At 36.1% G+C, this 22,182-nt stretch overlaps 1 protein-coding gene across 1 annotated transcript; it reads left to right on the top strand.

The window, feature by feature from the left end:
* Window positions 1-20,683: 20,683 nt before the first annotated feature.
* On the top strand, window positions 20,684-21,595 carry LOC141390022 (uncharacterized). Its single transcript, XM_073962427.1, has one exon. The coding sequence runs from the start codon at window positions 20,684-20,686 to the stop codon at window positions 21,593-21,595; it is 912 nt and encodes a 303-aa protein (XP_073818528.1).
* The last annotated feature ends 587 nt before the right edge of the window (window positions 21,596-22,182 follow it).

Raw genomic sequence — 22,182 nt, 5'->3', positions numbered from 1 at the left:
TCATACAAAAGTAATGGTCCATTTCATCCGCTAAATATTATCAGATCATAATCCGAAATTGTAAGCATCTTTTTCTACATAAACTTTTACCGCATGCAAAATTTCGTGATTATTGAGCTACAATTGCGAACCCTAGCGTGTTTATGATAACACTACAAACAAATAACTGGGTATATTAGGCTGTAACTCTGTTATCTTATCATGTACACCAACACAATGGAAATAAAAAGAAAGGCCAAGCGTTCCTCTTCCAAGTATAGCTTACTTACCCGGAATGTCTCTTTCAGGAAAAAAGATATAAGCTGTATATTAACAATTTTCACAATTTTCACACAAAAGTTGTGGTCCATTTAACTCTCTAAATATTATCTGTTATTCTTTATCATATACTTTTACCTTATCTAAAATTTCGAGTCAATCGGACTATTATTGCGAACTACAGAGCAGCTACAACATCGGATAAAAATTATGTTTTTGGTCCATTTCACCCGCTAAATATTTCACGATCATCACCAATTAAAATAGTGATCTATTCTGATGTGAAACCAACCTCCATACCAAATTTCGTGACGATCGGTCCATAATTGCGGCCTGGAGTTGGATTACAATTTATAATGGACAGACGGACGGACACACATGTCAGAATCGCTTTACCTCGCCGAGATATGAAGATTGGTATACCACATTGGGGGTCTCCGACGAATATTTCGCGATGTTACATGAATTTTTACCAAAACAAACTTATAATACCCTTTCCACATAGTGGTGTAGGGTATAAAAATTAGAACAAATTATTTTTGCATTTAATATATAAATTTCTGGTGTTATTTTCATAAAAATTATATAGAATTTTTCTTCTTTTGGTACTATTTGTCATGTTAGTTCCATGCATCACCTCAAAAAATTAACGAAACAAATTTCATTAACAAATATTTTTGTGTTTTGTTGACAAAATTGGTGACTTATGGTAAAATTTAACGTCCCAGCAAAATGTTCGATGCCAAAGATGCCATTCAATCATGGGTGCAAGTGATCTGGCATGTCATCTTTTTAGCATTTTCATCGATGAATTTTATATGAACGTGGACCCCAAAAGATGACGTTCTTTTTCGGATCCTAAGAATGTCATTTTAACCAATGCTTTGACATGTCATTTTCACCAATGCTTTGGCGTGTCATTTTCACCAACCCTTTGCAATGACATTATCATTACGACGAGAGTTTTAACAACGTTGGTTGTGATTTCGAGTCGCCGACAACATCAAGCTTATTGTAAATAATTAATCTTATATATTTAGAAAAGTGTGTATAAATAAAAATACAAAATTTATCTCTATTGGATCGATGGAATGGGTTCAAATGCTGATGAAAAGATCGGATCTTTCACGACTTCCTTTGCATGGGTTCAAATGCTGATGAAAAGATCCGATCTTTCACGACTTCCTTTGCATTGGTTCAAATGCTAATGAAAAGATCGGATCTTTCACGACTTCGTTTGAACCAATGCAAAAGATGGCATGAAATCACGTCATCGCATGGAACCCCTTCCTTCAAATTTTGCTGGGGTAGAATATTTTTGTCTTTGACGTCATCCATCTAGAATGACGTTTTGGGGGACAACTTGGCATAAACGTAGATAAAGTACAAGATTAACCCTAAAACGTGTTTTTTATTTTTACACATTCTGGGCTTTCAGGTAAGGTTTAGAGTTCTGATTTATTCTAGGTTCTATAGTGAAATTTGATGGGGAACTATTTTGTAGAATATTCGTATCCGATTCGGTCACATTTTAAAGGTGATCTAAAACGTTTTTTGAAAAAGGGACCAAAAATACCCCTTTAATGAGTCGGTTGTGTGTTAAGGGGTTATCCCTACTTGTCAATTTAAAAAAATCGAAAAAAAATATTGGCTTATTTTGAAGTACAGGCAGTATTGAGTGTGACTCAAAAAATTTCAAGTCGATCAGAGCAAAATTAGCTGAGATAAGACCTTTCAAAGTGGAGAACCCTTAGTGGTTTGTGTGTTTAGGCGTACTTTATTGGTTTATTATATCACTTCTTTTTGCATAATTTTACAATGGCTACCTGTTGGGAATTCCCTGAAATGAATTCACTTGAAACCTATGAATGAGACTCAAAGACGTACACTGGCCTATTAAATTCTAATCCATATGGCGAGGTAGAAGTCATAAAGAAGGAATGTATCGGACACGTCCAAAAGCGTATGGGGTCCCGCCTTCTATGTTTAGTAAAAAGTAACAAAAAGCTTGGAGCCAAAAGAATGTTGACAGGAAAATTGATTGACAAGCTCACTGTCTACTATGGACTTGCAATTCGACGCCATTCGAATTCAATTCACGATATGCATGAGGCAATATGGGCGACATTTGATCATTACAGTTCAAGCGATACAAATCCACGTCACGAGAGATGTCCAGCCGGTGAAGACTCGTGGTGTTCATATCAACGGGCTCTGTCAAGAAAAGAGGCTTTCATACACGATTACAGACCACCTCCATCAAATGTTTTGGATGCTATTAGACCTATATACAACGATCTAAGTAAAGAGTCTTTACTCGAAAGATGCTTCGGCGGCTTCACCCAAAACCCTTTCAAGTGGAGCACTTGTTGTAAATTTAGCAGCTTACATTGCGATTAGTCTTTTAACCGAAGGTACAAAATCATTGTTATTTTATTTGATCTCGATCGGAGTGAGCTGTGGACAAAACGCTCACGAATATGCTAAAAAAGCGACCAAGCACGAATTGCACTGGCAGAGAGGCGTGCGGTCGAGCGCACTAGTGAAGGAAGAATGTTGCTAAGTAGAGTTTCTGGTCGGGAATTCCCGGCCCGGGATTTCCCGGGAATTCCCGAAATTTTTTGAACGGGATTTCCCGGTAAAATTTTTTGAAATTCCCGGGAATACGGGTATTTGTATTTTCATGTATAAGTCAAATATTATTTGTCTTATAGTTATTAAATATTGGAAATATAGTAGAATGGCGATAATTCGTGCCCCGATTATTCGTAATTGCGGGCCCATTGGAAAAATCGCCATAATTCGTATAAAATATGGATGTATTGGTCCTCTCGACAATTGGTGTTTTTTCTGGAATTCGAAGTGTGTATAACCTCACATAATTCTTGATTTATAGTTTATCACGGCAGCTCTAGTCTAAATTTTTATTGGTGGCATTCTTGAAGGATATTAATTTGCTAAGATATAAAAGCTGTGATCCATTCGAATTGTTGTTTTCTCCAAAATTATTGTTTGCCATATAAAACACTGTATAATATGTAAGTGGCAAATAGAGCATATTAGGATTGGAAACCAGTAATAACAATGGTATGTATGTTCATATAAGTACGACTCTATATCATTGGTGCCAACGTTTTGCCATTGTGAAGCCGTGTACTCAAAAAGTCAGCCGTGTAAAAATTCTTTATAAACGGATTTGTTATATGATCAACACGCATTTCGAACCATAAGAAGAACATACGATATCGTTGACTTTAAAAATGTAATCGGACAGCACTCTTCGATATCAAGGAAGCTTTGCTAGGATGGTAGTTGGAAAGAGATATTTTATATAACCTCCGCTAATTAGTCAGGTATAATTGGATTTTGACCGCATACATAAGATATTCTTGAACAGCTGCCATATGTCATATATGATTTATTGGTTCTTTCAAGATTTTGGCACAACGTCGTTTAAGATGTTTGCTATTGCTTTTTGACCATATTGCTATTTTTCCCTTTATATTGTTCCAAAGAGATAACTAATGACACAACTACACATAAAGGGAGTAGGTATTTCATGTTTGCTTACTCTCTGTCACGTCTATGCCCCACGAATTCCATTTACCATAGTCCCGGGAATGAGAAATTTTCATTCCCGATTTCCCGGGAATGGAAAAAAGTCGGGAATTCCCAAACTCTATTGCTAAGGCAACACCAAATTTCTATTTTACAAGCTGCATCGTCGGCGGAAGAGCTCCTGTATGGACCAGGAATAGAAACTCCTTGTAATTTTACCAAAAATACATTTTTTATTCATGTAAACCGAAATAAAAACTCAAAACGTGTTTTTCTCGAAATGCCCTTTTTGAATGGCTCCATAGCTCGAAAACGGATAGACCGATCTAAATATATTTTGGTGAGCTTATTAAATACATAAAAACTTGTCTTCAAACGAGACAGATTTTTTTTTATTTTTTTTTGCCGATTTTCGGGTAAGGATCGATCCATTTTTATACCCTCAGCATTTATGCTAACGAGGGTATATACAATTTCATACGGGCAAAATGTGCCTCATCGAAATACTGGTTTTAGACCCCAAGTACTTCCCACTCAAAATTTCGGAAAAGTTCAGTTTATGAACTGCTCTCGAATCGTTTTGACGTTTGTTGTAACAACATGTATTCACGGCCCCTCATACGGCGGTACAAGTTTCATCAAGGAAAAACCCATACTTCCTGAGAAAATAGCCTGAAAGGTTCAAAAAACCCCTATGACACAGTATATAGGGGTTGGAGCGCTAGATAACTCTCGAACGAATCTGCCGATTCGATCCAAAATTTGGCCTTCACAATAAGATAAGATATGCCATATCGGTTCACTCCTTCAGGTACCTCCCTCACAAAAATTCAAAACTGTTCGGAAAAATTGCGCATAACTCTTGAAGAGAAGGGCCGATTTGGTCCATACTTTACGCATCCTAATATATCTACCAGATGCAGATCAGGTTTTAATATGGACTATATCTGCCCATTCCTTCGGGTACCTTCCACACAAAATTTCGGATAAGTTTACTTTATGACCTGCTTTTGACTTACTTTGATTTCTGTTGAAACAACTTGCAATCGCTGTCTGAATTACAACGGTAAAAATTTTTTTCAGTGGCAGGTCCATACTTCTTGGGAAACAGCCCGGAAGTTGTAAAAAAACCCCTATGGCACAATATGTAGTAGCTGGAGAGCACAATAACTCTCGAACTTCTAAAATAGCCCATATCGGTCCTCTCCTTAGGATACCACCCCACAAAAGTTGAACATTCGTGTCCAAGTGCAGTTTACGGTCTGTTTGGAGATCCTTGGCAAATGTATACCGATGATGTTTTTGTGGTCCTGTTTACAGCTATATATGTTTTCCGTGGACAAGTCCATGCTTCCTGGCATACTGGTCCAACAGGTGTACGATAACCCACTGAAATGACTAGTGGGTGCGATATCTATCGAAAAGATATGACTCTCAAAATAAGATCCACTTTCGTAATGCACTATGTTGAACTTTAATCCAAATCCACATTTTTGTCGGCAAGTTCAAATATCCAAAAACTGCCACAAAATTCTAAAAAGACCCTAAATACATTTGATCTGTCCGTAGATGAAAGTTCCAATTCACACAGGCTGAGGGTATATCTCTGTCGGCTAAGCCGATTGATACTTTTTTACTCGTTTTCGTTAAAATCGAAATTTTGACTTTTACAGGTCACTATTTTTGCTAAAATAGATTTTTGTAAATTCTGCCTCGCTTAAAAACCAAATTATTAGGTTCTTAAAACGCGCACTGAAATATATGAAGATCGGCCGATTCGTTTTCGAGCAAGTGTTGGCAGTGTAAAACGCTTTTACAAAAAATGGGTTTCGCAGGTAGCCATTTACCACAAAACGGTGCAATATTTTTCAACAACAAATATTCCAAAGGTAGTTTAAGATGTGCTCTTTCATAGGAATAAGATTTACCTAAAAATATTGGTGGTTTTCTCAGAAAAAATTATGAAAATTAAGTTTTATTTGGCCAGCACAACTAGGGATAACCACTTAAATTTTGTAGCTTAAAGATTCCTTGCATTATTGGCAGTAGTATTGTCAAAGACACCTTATTCCTAAAATGCAAGGATTCCAAGGTATTCTAACTCGATTATTTCCAAAAATGTACAAATATGGGAAACTTTTCGCACGCATTTAGGGTACTTTCCGACGTAAACTTTCAAAATGTCGAAACACGTGTCTTCTAGTTTTTGGCCCTCTTTCATAATCTGCACGATTTTTCCTGAAATTATTTTATGTGTTGTACAGTGTAATCATAACTCAAAGACTTTAGAAACAAACTTTGTTAATTTTTATAACCACAATGCACACTGATCCCAACCCGAAAAATCGATATGAGCAAATCTCTACGACAATTCAGCAAATTGTCTCTAAACATATATTTTAATATTGCAGCACTGTTTTTGTAATTTATAACGGTATTTAACAAAACAAAACAGAAGAAGTTGACATTTACGTATGATCTATTAAAAACTTTAAAAACATCAGTAAGGTTGTGACTTCTTATAAAGCAAGTAACTTAAAATATAAGGATAATTTGTTTTTCGAAATGGAAGTTTTACTTTTACATAAAAATTTGTACACATTATTCGTAAAAATTGAAGTTGAGTTTTACTAATTTCGCCATCCTTCACCATTCTCCAAATTTTTTGAAGACTGTTCGAAATAATGTCAAGTTTACAAAAAATTTGGTTCCAGCTGCATATATTTGCATTTCCGTATGTGACATTAAAAATACTGACGATGCCTCTGGTTGGAAAAATTTAAAGTTCGGTCGCACCGAACTTTATCATATACCCTACCATGAAATATTCTGACCTCAAATGGAATACTTTGTTTCCTTTCCTGTCCACGATACCAGTCGGAGATGTTTTTTGACCACTAACATCTCCAAATACCAAATTACAACCAATTCGAACCGGAAATGTAGATAAAAACTTCAAAATAAATGAAAAAGGGAGGTACCGTAATATGAGGGCTATACCGAAACCTGAACCTAAGACCACAATTTTTGGCGCAGAAGGTTTTTGATCATTGAAAACTCCAAATGGCAAATTACAACCATTTCGGGCCGAAAATGTTGATAGAATCTTCAAAATACCTGAAATCGGGAGGTATCGTAATATGAGAGCTATACCGAAACTTGGACCTGAATTGGGAACCCCAAATACCAAAGTACAACCAATTGGGGTCGAAAATGTAGATAAAAGCTTCAAAATACCTGAAATCGGATGGTACCGCTACATGGGGGCTATAGGAAAAACCGGACCCATACTTACTTACTTAGCTGGCCCATTACAGAACATTTGTACCACAGACTGAACTAAGAAAAGATGTCCAATTCTATCTGTTTTTCGCTTCGCTTTCTGGAATACAGCGCTTTGTATTCTCTTCATCCACTTGTTTGCGCCATCTATTCTTTGGCCTGCCAATTCTGCGTACACCGCCATGTGGCATGTATTCATACGCTTTTTTAGCGGGTTCATCATCGCACATTCTTATAATATGGCCTAGCCAACGCAATCGTTGCATCTCGATACGTTTAACTATATTCATGTCTTTGTATAGCTGATATAGCTCGTGGTTCATACGACGCCGATATTCACCGTCAACGCAAATCGGCCCGTAGATCTTTCGAAGAATTTTCCTCTCAAACACACCAAGCATTGCCTTATTTGCTTGCGCAAGTACCCATGCTTCGGAGCCATACATTAGCACGGGTAGTATCAGCGTTTTTTATAGTGTTATTTTTGTTAGACAAGATGTGATTTTGTTTTTAAATTGCTTACTTAAACCATAGTAGCATCTGTTGGCCAATATAATTCTTCTTCTTATTCCACAACTGATGTTGTTTGTTGTGTTTATGACAGTGTCGAGGTAGACGAAGTCTTAACTACTTCAAAATTATGGGTAACAACTCCACAGTTGGTCCGAGCTCTATGGACGCTTTGCGCGTCGACACCATCAATTTGGCCTTTTCGTCGTTTACCGCCAGACCCACTTTCGCAGATTCTGCTTCGACCTTCCTAAAGGTATCAATTACTTCCTTTTCTGATCGTCCCATGATGTCTATGTCACCAGCATAAGCAAGTAACATGTGGCTATTGTTGTAAATTGTGCCATTTCTTTTGACATTTGCATCTCGCATTACATTTTCCAGCAAAATGTTGAATAGGTAACACGAATGGCTGTCTCCTTGTCTGAAACCTCTTTTGGTACTGAACTGAGGTTCTTTCCAATTTTAACTGAGGACCTAGTATCAGTTAAAGTCATCTTACAAAGCCGAATGAGCTTTGCGGGAATACAAAATTCAGACATTGCATGGAATACCTTTGATCGGAGGTGACTGTCGAATGCTGCTTTATAATCGACAAAAAGGTGATATGTGTCGATCTGCATCTCTTGGGTCTTCTCCAGGATTTGCCGCAGTTTAAATATATGGTCAATGGTGGACTTGCCAGGTCTAAAGCCACATTGATATGGTCCAATTATTTCGTTGACCATTGGCTTTAGTCGTTCGCACAATATCCCTGACACTATCTTATAGGCAATAGGGAGAAGACTTATGCCCCTATAGTTGGAGCATACAGTTTTGTCTCCTTTCTTGTGGACGGGACATAGGATGCTCAGGTTCCAATCGTCGGGTACGCGTTCTTCCGGCTCCTGCTGCTTTTTATTCTTCAGCCGGTTGATTGCTGTTTTTACCTCATCTTGGCCGGGCGGTATACATTCTATACCATCTTCTGGGATTGGATCTGTGGTATCATCGTCATCGCTACTATTGGATACCAGCGGATTAGAGAAATGTCCCTTCCATATCCTGAGCACGCTATCTGTATGTGTTACCAGATTACCTTGCTGGTCTCTGCAGGAGGATGTGCCTGTACCAAAGCCATCTGTTTGATGTTTCACTCTTTGGTAGATTTTTCGGACTTCATTGTGGCTCCTGTACATCTCGATTTTTTCACACTCCCGCTTTTCTATTTCTCTCTTTTTCTTGCGGAAAAAACGTTTCTCTTCTCTCCTTTTCTCCCGATATCTCTCTCGTGCGCTACGCGTTGCTACTGATTGTAAAGTAGCTCTATATGCCGCATTTTTTTCTTCGGTAGCAGCACGACACTCCTGGTCATATCACGAATTGCTTTGGGAGGTCTCTGGTATCCAAGAATGGATTTTGCGGCTGTTTGCATGGAGTGGGCAATATTTTGGCATTGTGTTTTTATGTTATCGGGACAAGGAGTGTTCTCATTAAGCAATTGGGCTAGTTGAGTGGAATATGCTGTGGCTATCTGTTGTGTTTGCAGTCTATCGATGTCCAACTTCCGCGTTGTGTCTGTTCGTGCCTTATTTGCAACGTTTAGACGGGTACGTACCTTTGCTGCAACAAGGTAGTGGTCGGAATCAATGTTTGCGCCTCGAAACGATCGTACATCCAACACGCTCGATGAATGTCTTCCATCTGTCACAACATGATCAATTTAATTACTTGTTCTTTGATCTGGAGACAGCCAGGTGCCCTTATGAATATCGAGATGATTAAATCTGGTACTGCTAACTACCATGTTTTTTGCAGCTGCAAAGTCTATCAGCCTCATACCATTGTCAGATGTTTCACTGTGGAGACTGAAATTCCCGACTGTTGGGCCAAAGATATTCTCCTTTCCAACTTTGGCATTAAAATCGCCTAGAATAATTTAAATGTCATGTTCAGGACAACGGTCATATGTTTCTTCTATATCTATATATCACGAATATTGTCAATTATTTCATATTCCATTTCAGAAAAAAAGATACACTTTTTCGCGCTACATCAACGATTTTTGATATATAGGTTAAGAAAAAAATTCCCAGTACGAATCTGGTTGAGAGCCAATTTTTGGTTGTTGCGGACAAAAGTTATGGCGCTTTTATTTATTTTTTAAGAAAGAACATATTATAAAAACGCTAATTATTTTAATGAGCACAATTGTTACAAACAAGTTTTCTCGAAGTGACTTCAGCGAGTACATTGCATAATACCTGCAAAATGTTACACAGAATTCGCGGAATGTACATAAAATTGATAAATAATTTAATATAAGTCAACTTTTTTCAAAATTAAGGCCCATTTAGTGGTCATAAAATTACATAAAAATTTGTTGTGGATGAAAACTTCACGGCGGATCAAATGAGACTACAATCATAGAGATTGGTGTTACAGTTTCGATGTTACAGCCAAAATAAGCACATCTTTTGGTCAAAAAATAATTTTTAGTTTGAAAAATAATTTTTTCACATGCATTATGTAGTAGAAAATATTGTAAAAATCTATAGGAATACTTCCTTAATTTTGCTTAAATCTCCCAATAAAAGAGACGGATTTTGCTTTATTGACATTCATATTAAAGCTTTCCCATTAGGGAAGGTAATTGGGTTGATGAGGATATATCTCACAGTTTCTGAAATTGAAATAGAGGTCAAATAACCCATTTTAATTTATATGCATTTTAAAACACTTGTAAATCGCGTAATTATCAAAATCATTTTGTCCGCATGTGATTTTCATGTACAGCAAGACCATATCTATTAAGTTGTATATATTTTTCGAAATATAATTTGGGCTCTAAGATGTAACATCAGCTGCATCTTAGCATTAAAAAACCTATAAAATATCGCTAATTTGCGGAAAGTGCATACAATTTTTGTCCGCATCCGATTTCAGTGTCAACCATGAAAATCTACATCGATATATATCTATTTGAAGTCGATCAATCAAGAACCGTGGATGTAGCATCACACACTATTTTTTGGGATAAAATGAATGTAGCTTCCTTATTAGTGAAGTTTTCAAATCTCTGTTTCCGCTAAAACGAAGATGCTGCACTAATTTTTTCATTGTAGTGGAAACGATCCGCAGAAAACGCAATAAAATACGCGATATTTTCAAAAACAATTTTAGGTGATTTTTCTACTTTGGAATTTCTCGTAACTCGCGTTTTAGTAGATGGATTTTCACGAGGAATGATTTATTGGTTCCGGAACGTAAACTATTAAAATATGCAATGGAGTACGAGTTATTCTAGAGACACTTGCAAATATTAGACCCGAAAAATATGATTTCTAGAAAAATGTTCGCACAAAATTTACGCATTTGGATGCAGATTTCTATGACGCTGTGCAGACTACATTAACAATATACGTATGAAATAACCCAGAATCGTAAGTACTACAATCCTACATATGATTTTTTGAAAAACCTGTTTGCGGAATGAAATTAGAAGAAATTTTCAAAAACACTGTAAATCTGGCTTCAAAATGTCAGCATCATTTAATGGTAGAAGCAGTTCAAATTTTGAAAAGTAATACATTAGTGAGATGGTCCTTATTTAGTTTGCTTCTACTTTTACTTTGACAGGAAAATCGAGAGAAATGTGGTTTACTCACAAATCGAGAGAAAACAAAAAAAGACATGTTGGCTTCAACCCATTTTTACCCATGTTTTAACATAAATATAGCCACAGCCACGCAAATTATCTTTTAAGGCCAATATTTTTTGCCACGTCCAAAAATATTTAATTTGTATAATATACAATAACAAGTCGCGTGTTCTAAAAGGGTAAACCTTGGCTTCAGCTATGTTAAATTTTCAATAATATTGGTGATATATATCTTTGGTCTGTTCGTCCTTTTCTTCAGTGGGAGCATGAGCGCAAATAAAGCTGAAGTTGAAGAGTTTAGCTTTTATTCGAATTGCAGCAAGTCTTTCATTCACTGGGGTGAAGCTGGATACCAGATGATTTAGTCTTCGACTAACTACAAATCCGCAACCAAACTCATGCTTTACGTTTTTAACGTTCTTATGGGTGAACGCGCGGCACATGTTAGCTCACTGCCTTTAACGGGTGTTAAAGGCAGTTCCCCAGGTGACACCAAGGGGAGGTCAGTGTCCACTTGAGATGAAAGAGGGGCCAAGATAAATCCTGGGCTTTGCCATGTTAAAACCGGTCAGGACCGTTCCTTTATATCCTCCATTCCCTACGTCACCCAAACTGGACCCATATTGATGATTTTTTTTTGCTAAAGTATTTTTTACATATTTTTAGCATATGCTGAAAAAATCAGATTGATCCGACGAGTATAAATATTTTTGTCGCAGCTTCCCATACAAGTGGGACCACTGTGCAATGGCCCGATGTTGCCCATAGGCAACATTTGGTAACTCCCTAACCGCGAGGAATTGATAAGAATTTTTTCGCAGAGGACTTTTTTTTGAGACTACTAATCACAATAAATATAAAAAATATTTTAATCTCTACAAAAAAATTCCTGGTTCAAAGGGTTAAAGTTGGTTCAGGCGCACCGTGCACTTTCATACGACCAAAGTGTGCCTTATTGAAATAATGGTTTTAGACCGAAATCAGTTTCAGACAAATTGAAGTTGATTTAACCATGACCGTCTGGCAGAGCGCACGATTCGGTCCAAAATTACGCATTCGTAATATTTTGTCTAAACATAGTTGAAGTTCGTAGATGGACCATAAAGGTCCGTCTTCTCGTTAGTGTACCTCCCCCACAAAAGTTCAACAATTTTGTTCATGTGTAATTTTGATTCTGTTCGAAAATTCTTTTTGCAAATTTGTACCGAAGCTACTCCTGTTTACAGTGATATTATGTTTTTCGTGGGGAAGGCTATGCTGGCTGACATAATATGGATCGATTCCTTCATGTATAACCTCCGGGAAATTGTTAGTACGATTTAGGTTTACGATAAAGAATATGCCCGCAATTGTAGATAATGGTCAGATAATATTTAGAGGTTTAAATGGACCAAAACTTTTGTGTGAAAATTGGTAAAATTGTTAGTATAATTACAATATGTCAATTGATAAATTAATTCAAGCTCGAGGTCATGTTTTTGATTTGTATATTTATTTATTCATAATCAATATTTCGCAATTTTCATGAATTGCATCCTCAGGATAATCTACAAATAATAAATAAATACAATTTTATTGCTTTACCACAGAAATAAAGATATAAAAGAGAAATAAAGATATAATTATTGTGAACGCAGATAAAGGTAACGCAACAGTAGCAATGGATAAAAATGATTACCGTGACAGAATGATGAATATTTTAGGAGATATAATGACATACCAAAGGATAAACAAGGATCCCACAGCAACATTGCAAAAGAAGAATAACGAGATAGTGGAGGAGCTTTTTAAAAACGGATATATAACTGCAGGAGAGAGGAAAAGATTGAAAACTGACGTGGCTAATGCGCCAAGAATTTATGGATTACCCAAAATTCATAAAGATGGATATCCACTGAGACCTATTTGCTCCTCAATAAACTCGCCATCCAGAGAAATGTGCAAATATATTGTCAACATATTAAAAAAGTTAACCAAAGACTCGAAGTATAATATAAGAGATTCATTGCAATTTAGGAATAAGCTAAAAGACTTGACTATTAAGAAGGACGAAGTGCTCGTATCATTCGATGTAGTGTCGCTTTTTCCAAGCATTCCAGTGGATCTTGCTATAAGTATCATAGATAGCAGATGGGAAGAGCTGCAGGAATTTACAAATATGCCTAAGAGTATATTTCTAAAAATTCTAAGCTTTTGTATTAAAGAAAATAGATATTTTAAATTCGAGGACAAGATATATAAACAGAAATCTGGCCTACCAATGGGATCTCCAGCTTCTCCCGTCGTAGCTGACATAGTCATGGAGAAACTGCTCGATACCTGCATGAATAACCTGACAACAAAACCGGCTTTATTGACTAAATATGTTGACGACTTATTTGCCATTACAAATGAAAGTGCAATAGAAGAAACTTTAAATATGCTCAATAGCTACCATAAAAGTATAAAATTCACCCTAGAAAAGGAAAATAACAATAGACTCCCATACTTAGACACACTAGTCATGAAAAGAGGAGAGCACTTAGCGGTAGATTGGTACCAAAAACCAACCGCCTCTGGAAGGATAATCAATTTCTATTCAAAACATCCAAAAAGAATCATCATTAACACTGCAAAAAACCTCATATTTAGAATCCTATCGTTAAGCGTTGATGAATTTCACAAAGAAAATAAAACCAAAATTAAGAACATATTATACAACAACAATTTTCCAACAAATATAATAAATTCACTAATCAAAGATTATAACAATACAACAAAAAACAACAACGAAAGCACCATCAAAAACGAGAAAATCTATAAATCGATGGTTTATGTTCCTAATATATCGGAGAGGTTCGAAAAGTCAAACATATACAATAACAGTAAATGCACAATAGCACATAAGTGCAACAACACTTTAAAAAAACTGTTCACAAATACAAAAAACACGATTAGACAAAAATGAAAAAACTAATGTTGTATACCAGATACCATGTTGTGGAAATGACAAAGAAACATGTCAAGAAGTTTACGTTTAAAAACAAACTAAAAACAAGAATATCAGCTCACAAGTCAGATATCAAATTAAGGCAACAGCATGACAAACCCAGAACTGCACTTGTGAGCCACTGTGCAAGCAAAACTCACCATCCCGACTTTGAGAGAGTGAGAGTGTTGGAGAGTGAATCACATTACAACAAACGTTACACGATGGAAATGCTGCATATACTCAACGTGCCAACAACAAAAAGAATGAATTTTAAATCGGACGTCGACAACAGCGCGTTAAGCTACAGAGGTTTAATTGGCAAAGCCAAACATATAAACAGATCGCAATATGAACAGAAACAACAGTGCAATATTTTTAACTGATGACGATGGTAGTGAGGCTACTGTAGTTCTAAGAAAATATAAATGTATGTTTTTACGTGTTTTTTGCGAATCTTTTTATATTCTTTTTTGTGCGTGTTTTATAACCTTCTGTGGTAAAGCAATAAAATTGTATTTATTTATTATTTGTAGATTATCCTGAGGATGCAATTCATGAAAATTGCGAAATATTGATTATGAATAAATAAATATACAAATCAAAAACATGACCTCGAGCTTGAATTAATTTATCAATTGACATAGAAAATTGAAAGGTCGAAAAAACTCAAAATAAAACTTCACAATAATTACAATATCTTTATTGCTGGAACACATGTTCCACCCAAATCAATCAAATTTTGAAGTTCGATTTAGTTTAAGTTCGAAAATGGGCCATATGGACCCACTCCTTCTTCCCACGCAAAAGTTCAGGAATTTTCTGTAAAATGGTGCGAACGATAACTCTTGAAGCGAACAATCGATGCAAGTGCGGAAAAGTGCAGTGTGAGGACTCGTCTCGGATCTATTTGAAGCAAACTCGTGATACAAAACAATACTATATTTAATTTAATTTTTTTTTTTTTGGTCACAGGCTGAGGATGTATCTTCGTCAGCACATCGGTAAAAGTCGTCAATTGTTATTTTTAATTTCTTTTAGTTTCATTCTTAATACAAATTTTAAGACAAAATGTAACGTGTCGTAATAATAATATAAAATAAATTCAGTGTAAAACTAATGCTCAGGGCAAGTGGTGTAAGGTATCACATGGTCGGCCCGTCCGACTATAGCCCTCTCTTACTTGTTTTACTTGTTTCATATTATTGTTATTAATTGCCGGCTCACATTATTCTCTCTCAGTACTTCGCCATTATAAATTTTTGCAGTCCATTGTATTTTCAGTACTCGCCGCTAAATACATATTTCTAAGGCTTCCAATTTTCATTCATCAGGGGATTTGAGCGTCCATATGGTAGCATCGACCAAATAAACCTTTTTAATAATCTATACCTATAAAATAGTTCTGTAATGATGAGTGACTGACTGATAATCAACGCCCAGGCTAAGCGGGTAAAGCTATACTCTTGAAATTTTGGGTGAGGGTCACCCTTGGACCAAAGGCTTGGATTTTGGAAATTCGATCAAGAACGGTACGAAAAGTACAAATTATGGTATCATTCGTATGAGGCTGGAAGATCTAGATTTCTGAAAGGGTTTTTGGAAATTAGACCTATAAGTGTACGAAAAGTAATAAAATCTACTAAATTTAGTAGCAATTGTATATATTGAACGGATATAGCTGGAACCTTGAAATGTAGTATGGAATCAAGGTTGGGAAGTTGTGTTGATGTAGGGAAATGGTTATGGAAATTCGTACTTATGTGTCACTGTTGGAGGAGACGATTGAGATATGGAGGTAGTATTGGAAAGGCGAACTAATTTGTACGAAAAGTACTAAACTGTACATTTGGAAATTCGTACTTATGTTTACGAAAAGTACTAAATGGTACTACATTTGGTACAATTTGGATTTGGATGAACGAAAAGGGCTGGAATATGGGTGAACCTGGAATCCTGAAATATGGAATAATGATTACTGTTTGTATTGCAGATTGAGACATGGAGGTAGTATTGGAAATGTGAACTTATTTGTACGAAAAGTACTAAATTTGGTACAATTTGAATTTGGGTGAACGATAGAGCTGGAATCCTGAAATTCGGAATTAAGATTACTGTTGGGCTGTAGGATTGAGGAAGTTTTGAAAATTTGTACTTATGGGTACGAAAAGTACTAAATGCTACTAAATTTGGTACAATTTGGTTGAACGAAAGAGATAGAATCCTGAAATCCTGAATCCTTTTGGAGTGAAGGGTTAAGGTAGTTTTGGAAATAGGTCCGGAAAGTACTAAAGGGTACTAAATTTGGTACAATTTAGATTTAGGTGAACGGATAGAGCTGGAATCCTGAAATTTTGAATTATGTCCATATTTACATTAGGCAATTTTCCTTGCGGCAGATGTCAGACTGTAGGTGAGAGAGGGTGTTGAGAGGCAAAGGGTTATTACCATATGTCTCACCTCTCTCTCCATCAAACTGACAATTGCCGCAAGGAAAATTGCCTAATGTAAATATGGACTAAGATTACTATTGGAGTCTAGGATTGATGAAGTTTTGAAAATTCGTACTTATGGGTACGAAAAGTACTAAATGGTACTAAATATGGCACAATATGGATTTGGGTGAACGGGTAGAGCAGAAATCCTGAAATTTGGAGTGTAGGGATGAGGAAGTTTTGGAAATTCGAACTTATGGGTACGAAAAGTACTACACGGTACTAAAATCGGTACAAATTGTATTTTGTTGAACAGTTAAAGCTGGAAACCTGAAATTTGGAATTAGTATTACTGTAGAAGTGTAGGATTGAGATAAGGTGGTACCGTTGGAAGTTCGTACTTATGGCTACGAAAAATATTAAATGGTAGTAAATGTGGTACAATTTGGATTTGGGTGAACGGATAGAACTGGAATCCTGAAATTTAAGAACTCGTACTTATGGGTACGAAAAGTAATAAATGGTACTAAATATGGTACAATTTTGATTTTCAATTAAGATTACTGTTAAAGTGAAGGATTGAGATAGTTCTGGAAAATCGTACTTATGGCAATTTGGTAATGGACGAACGGATACAGGTGCACAGAAAAAAACCAACCTGAAAATTTTGATTAAAGGCTTTATCACCATATTTTTGTCGAATGGCGATAAAATATTACGAATATATAGGGAAAATGTTTATCAAACATGAATTTGTTACTATAAAGCGATCGATAAACGATTTCAAACAAATAATTTATTGAAATTTCTTTGTTTTATCAGTTCAAGATAAACAAATTCGACAAATATTTTAGTCAATATTACAATTTTATTTCATCAAACTGTATTTTTACTTTGTAATCAAATAATGTTATCGAATTTTGTCAATATGACAATTGTTTTATTGCCGGAAAATGGATAAATTTGTGTTTGATTCTTTGAATTTCTTTATCAAATGGCTACAATTTTTTTCTGTGTGGAATCCTGAGATTCGGTATAAATGTTGTATCGGATGTGGGAACGGAGTATGAATGGTAAAATTTGTTCTAAGAGTCACTGTTGGTATGTTGGGTTAAGATATGGAGATGGTTATATCCACGTGTACGAAAAGTACTAAATTTGGTACCATTTTTATACCCTACACCACTATGTGGAAAGGGTATTATAAGTTTGTTTTGGTAAAAATTCATGTAACACCGCGAAATATTCGTCCGAGACCCCCAATGTGGTATACCAATCTTCATATCTCGGCGAGATAAAGCGATTTTGAGATGTGTGTCCGTCTGTCCATTATAAATTGTAATCAAACTCCAGGCCGCAATTATGGACCGATCGTCACGAAATTTGGTATGGAGGTCGGTTTCACATCAGAATAGATCGAACGTGAAATATTTAGCGGGTGAAATGGACCAAAAACATAATTTTTATCCGATTTTGTAGCTGCTCTGTAGGTCGCAATAATAGTCCAATCACCTCGAAATTTTACATAAAGTAAGTGTATATGACAAAGAAGAAGCTTGCAATTTGAGATGGCGATCAGATAATATTTAGAGGGTTAAATGTACCACAACTTTTGTGTGAAAATTGTGAAAAATTTTAATATACAGCTTATATCTTTTTTCCTGGAAGAGACATTCCGGGCAAGTAACCTAACTTAGAAGAGGAACGCTAGACCTTTCTATTGATGCCAATTGTGTTGGCGTACATGATAAGTTAACAGAATTACAGCTCAATAGTCGCGAAATTTTGCTGGAGGTAAGAGTTTAGGTTGAAGAAAATGCCTATTACTTTGCATGATGATCTGATATTATTTAGCGGGTGACATGGACATGAAAAATATACAAATTTTATTTTTGGTCCATATTTTAATTCCTGCAGGGCATATACCGGCAAAGTAGCTTACATATCGAAAAATAACTACTAACATTTCCCCTGATGCAAATTGCAATAATGTGTCTTCTAGATAACGGGCCTACTGCCTAATATATAATGTGTTATGTGTAGAGAACCACAATTTCCTCCCATGCTACAAATTGTATCTATCATGACAGAGAATTTTCAGTTCAGTTGTCCAGTTGGATTTTTCATACAAATATTGCAGCATTTGGTCGCTTCGCCAGCTATTTTATACTCTCGGCCTCATCGAAATAATGGTTTTAGATCCCAAGTATATTTGGACGAAGTTCGCTTCAGACAATTAGGAGTCGATTTAGCCCCGTCCGTTCATCTGTCTCTCTTAGTGTCTAGCTGGCTGGTGCGCACAATATGTAACCACAATTAAATATTTATATAATTGTTCCACAAACATACCAGTAGGGACATGGGAGGCTTCTCTTATATCAATGGATTTATATTAGATCATTGATATGTGACTTGGTTTTTATTGCCGAATCCGAAAGGCATGCCCTAAGTTGCCACTTGTAGAAAAGTTTTTCATTGCTGAAATACTCAGGAAATATCGCCAACATTACAAAGGGGCATTTTGTCACAGTTGACAATTTTATGTGGCCAGGCCTGGGCATAGAAACCGGGTATTCAGGAGGCAAGGCGGTTGCACATAGCTAATTCGTAGAGGTTGTAGTGTAGGGTATCATATGGTCGGCCCCGTCCGACTATTGACTTTGCATACTTGTTTTTATTGCATGTACGAATATAATTAGATTTTTTAAATGCGCACAAAATTCTGCAATTTGGTATGAGGGTCGCTGCAGGATGAAATCGTATTGGAAATACCTACTATAAGGCTACGAAAAGTACTAAAACTTATCTTGGGTTTATGCGTACAAAATTCTGCAATTTAGAATGAGGGTCGCGGCGGGATGAAATGGCATTGGAAATACCTACTATAAGGTTAAGAAAAGCACTAAATGGTGGTGTTGATCTTGGGTTTAATTTTTACAAGAATGTTTTACATTCTAAGGACAGAAAGCCCTTAATAAGAATGCCTCAGATATGGCTAATTTTTTTCGTTTTTTTTTTTTTTGAAAATCGAACTAAAGTGGTACGAACAGTACGTAAATAAAAATGAATGTAGTACAACAAAATTTTCAGTGTTCGCAATCTCCATATTAAATATTGTTTATTTGTTTTATTATTTTTTTTTTGTATCCTTTCCGCCTACTAAGTAGCGGGTACATTGCTAGTTTAATAATAATATATATTTGGTAATAGCAGTGTTTTATTAGTAATACGTTTAAATGTTATTGCACTTTGACCCGAAATGCTATTTCGGGTATTAAATTGTTGGTCAATGTGAACGGCTTAATATTTCATCAATTTCGGTGTTTTGAGTTGTCTACAAAATGAGCTAAATAGGACTAACTCTTTACCTTCCTTGTGTCCGCGATATCAGCCAATTGAAGGAATATCTTCGATTTGACAATTTTAGCTTAAATTTACTGCTACACAATTCCATGAATCAACAAAGAAAATATTTAGCTTAATTATGTAGGACAATTTTAATTACTCTTTGACTGTTATTCGAATATTTTTGTCCACATTTTTACACTTTGTAAAATGTGAAATAACAAACATATATAAATTATAAATTTATGAGATTTTTGACATCTGTCACAAATGTTATATTTTGTATGAACATGAAGAAACCCTCATCACCCTCATCACGATCGTCATCGTCACGATCATATGAAATTTTACGACTTTATCTATGAATAATTTTGAATATTGATTACATGTTTTAACGACAGCTGCCCGCAGAATTATGGGTCCATGTAGAAATGAAAACAAACCAAAATAGCAAAATCGTAAAAACTCCAAACAAAATAAAGGCAACAAATCGTAAAATATGTTACAGTTTAAATAGCTTAAAGAAGAAAAGAAAAAAACAACAACAACAACATAAAATCATATTTAATTGTTGGTGTTTGGCGCCATCAGCAAAATTTCCTAATGCTATAAAATCATTGACTCGCACTGCTGGAGTATCATTCTCAATTTACTCTTCAATCCAAACGAATAGTCACTGGCGGAATAATGCGTGCCTTCATAGTATTATCTTTGGTAGCTGTGGCATGTGCCCAGTACAACTATCAACCAAATTCCTCGGGTGCCAGCAATTTTGGTAATGTCGGTGGTGTTGGCGGTGGTGTTGTCGGTGGTGTTGACAGTGTTGGCGGTGGCTTGACTGCTCCATCTTTTGTTGCACCCACTGCTGTTGCTCCCGAAATTGAAAAGGAATTCTTTACCTACACTGTCAACGATAATGAATTCAATGATGGATTTGATGCCCAACAAGCTGCCAATAACTTGAAAAAGGGTGTTCGTGTGATTTTCATTAAGGGTCCCGAAAACAAGGGTCTTGAAGATGCCGCCGTTGCTTTGGCCAAACAAGCTGGTGAACAAAAGACTGCCATCTATGTGCTCAACAAACAAGCTGATCTTGGTGATTTGGCTAACAAGCTTAACAACCTCAGCAACAACAACAACAATAAACCCGAAGTCCACTTTGTCAAATACCGTACTCCTGAAGATGCTGCCAATGCCCAACGTGCCATTCAAGATCAATACAATGGTTTGGGTGGTAATACCAGAACTATTAATGGTGGTGTTGCTCCAGTCTTGGACTTTGCTTCTCAAGCTCCTGCTGCTACCTCCGCTTCCGGCAACTACGTCTCTGGTCCATCCAACAGTTACATTCCCCCAGCTCCTGCAACACCTGCTACCAGTTATATTCCCCCAGCCCCTTCTGCTCCTGCTAACACTTATATCCCACCAACTGCTGCTACCACTCCTGCCAAAACCTATGTCCCACCAGCACCCACTAACACCTACATTCCTCCAGCTGCCTCGGAACCATCCAACACCTACATTCCACCAGCAACACCAGTCGATGAACCTAGCACCAATTACTTGCCTGCTTCCATTCTTCGTTTATTCCGCCTTTAAAGTGTTAACGTCGGATAAGAGGTAATTTCTTAAAGACTGAATCGAATCGAAATTGTTATCAATTGTTCTACCATATGATTGATTTGTTGTTATTTTTGAATCTAGTTAAATAAATTGTTTTAGTTAAAATTAAAATATTTTGTTTTCATGATTTTTTATTGGGGATAAAAAACAAACAAAACATAGGCTGGAATTTTCATAAAATCCACTGACACCCGCATACCATTATGATGACCAGAATATAAATTTGAATTTTTATTTCAATCAGCATTGAGATGAAGCTATAAAAATATGTTTGGTCAATCTTTGATTTTTGAAGGAAAACAACTTTTCGCCAAACAGAGTCTGCATAAGCGGTGTATATGTTTAGTAAAGTTCGAATAGTGTATAATGACGTCTGTTTTTAACTCTTCACGGTAATCCAGTTTAGTATTATAAATTGCGGTCAGAATTGTCAATAACAAATACTAAAAAAAGACAAATGGAATTTGAAACTAGAAGATAATGTGGGGCATTTGTGTGAATAGCTAAAGAGAGACGTAGAAACGTTAAATAATATGGAAGATAATAAATTAACATAGAATTTA

The sequence above is a fragment of the Musca autumnalis genome, unplaced genomic scaffold, assembly GCF_047663935.1.
Source record: "Musca autumnalis isolate F117 unplaced genomic scaffold, ASM4766393v1 scaffold_1, whole genome shotgun sequence".
NCBI lineage: Eukaryota > Metazoa > Arthropoda > Insecta > Diptera > Muscidae > Musca > Musca autumnalis.
The sequence above is the reverse complement of the archived record's forward strand: the minus strand, read 5'-3'. Positions and strand labels throughout refer to the sequence as shown.

Excerpts from the sequence above, each read along its gene's own strand:
- LOC141390022 (XM_073962427.1), top strand. The coding sequence starts at position 20,684 with ATGCGTGCCTTCATAGTATTATCTTTGGTAGCTGTGGCATGTGCCCAG.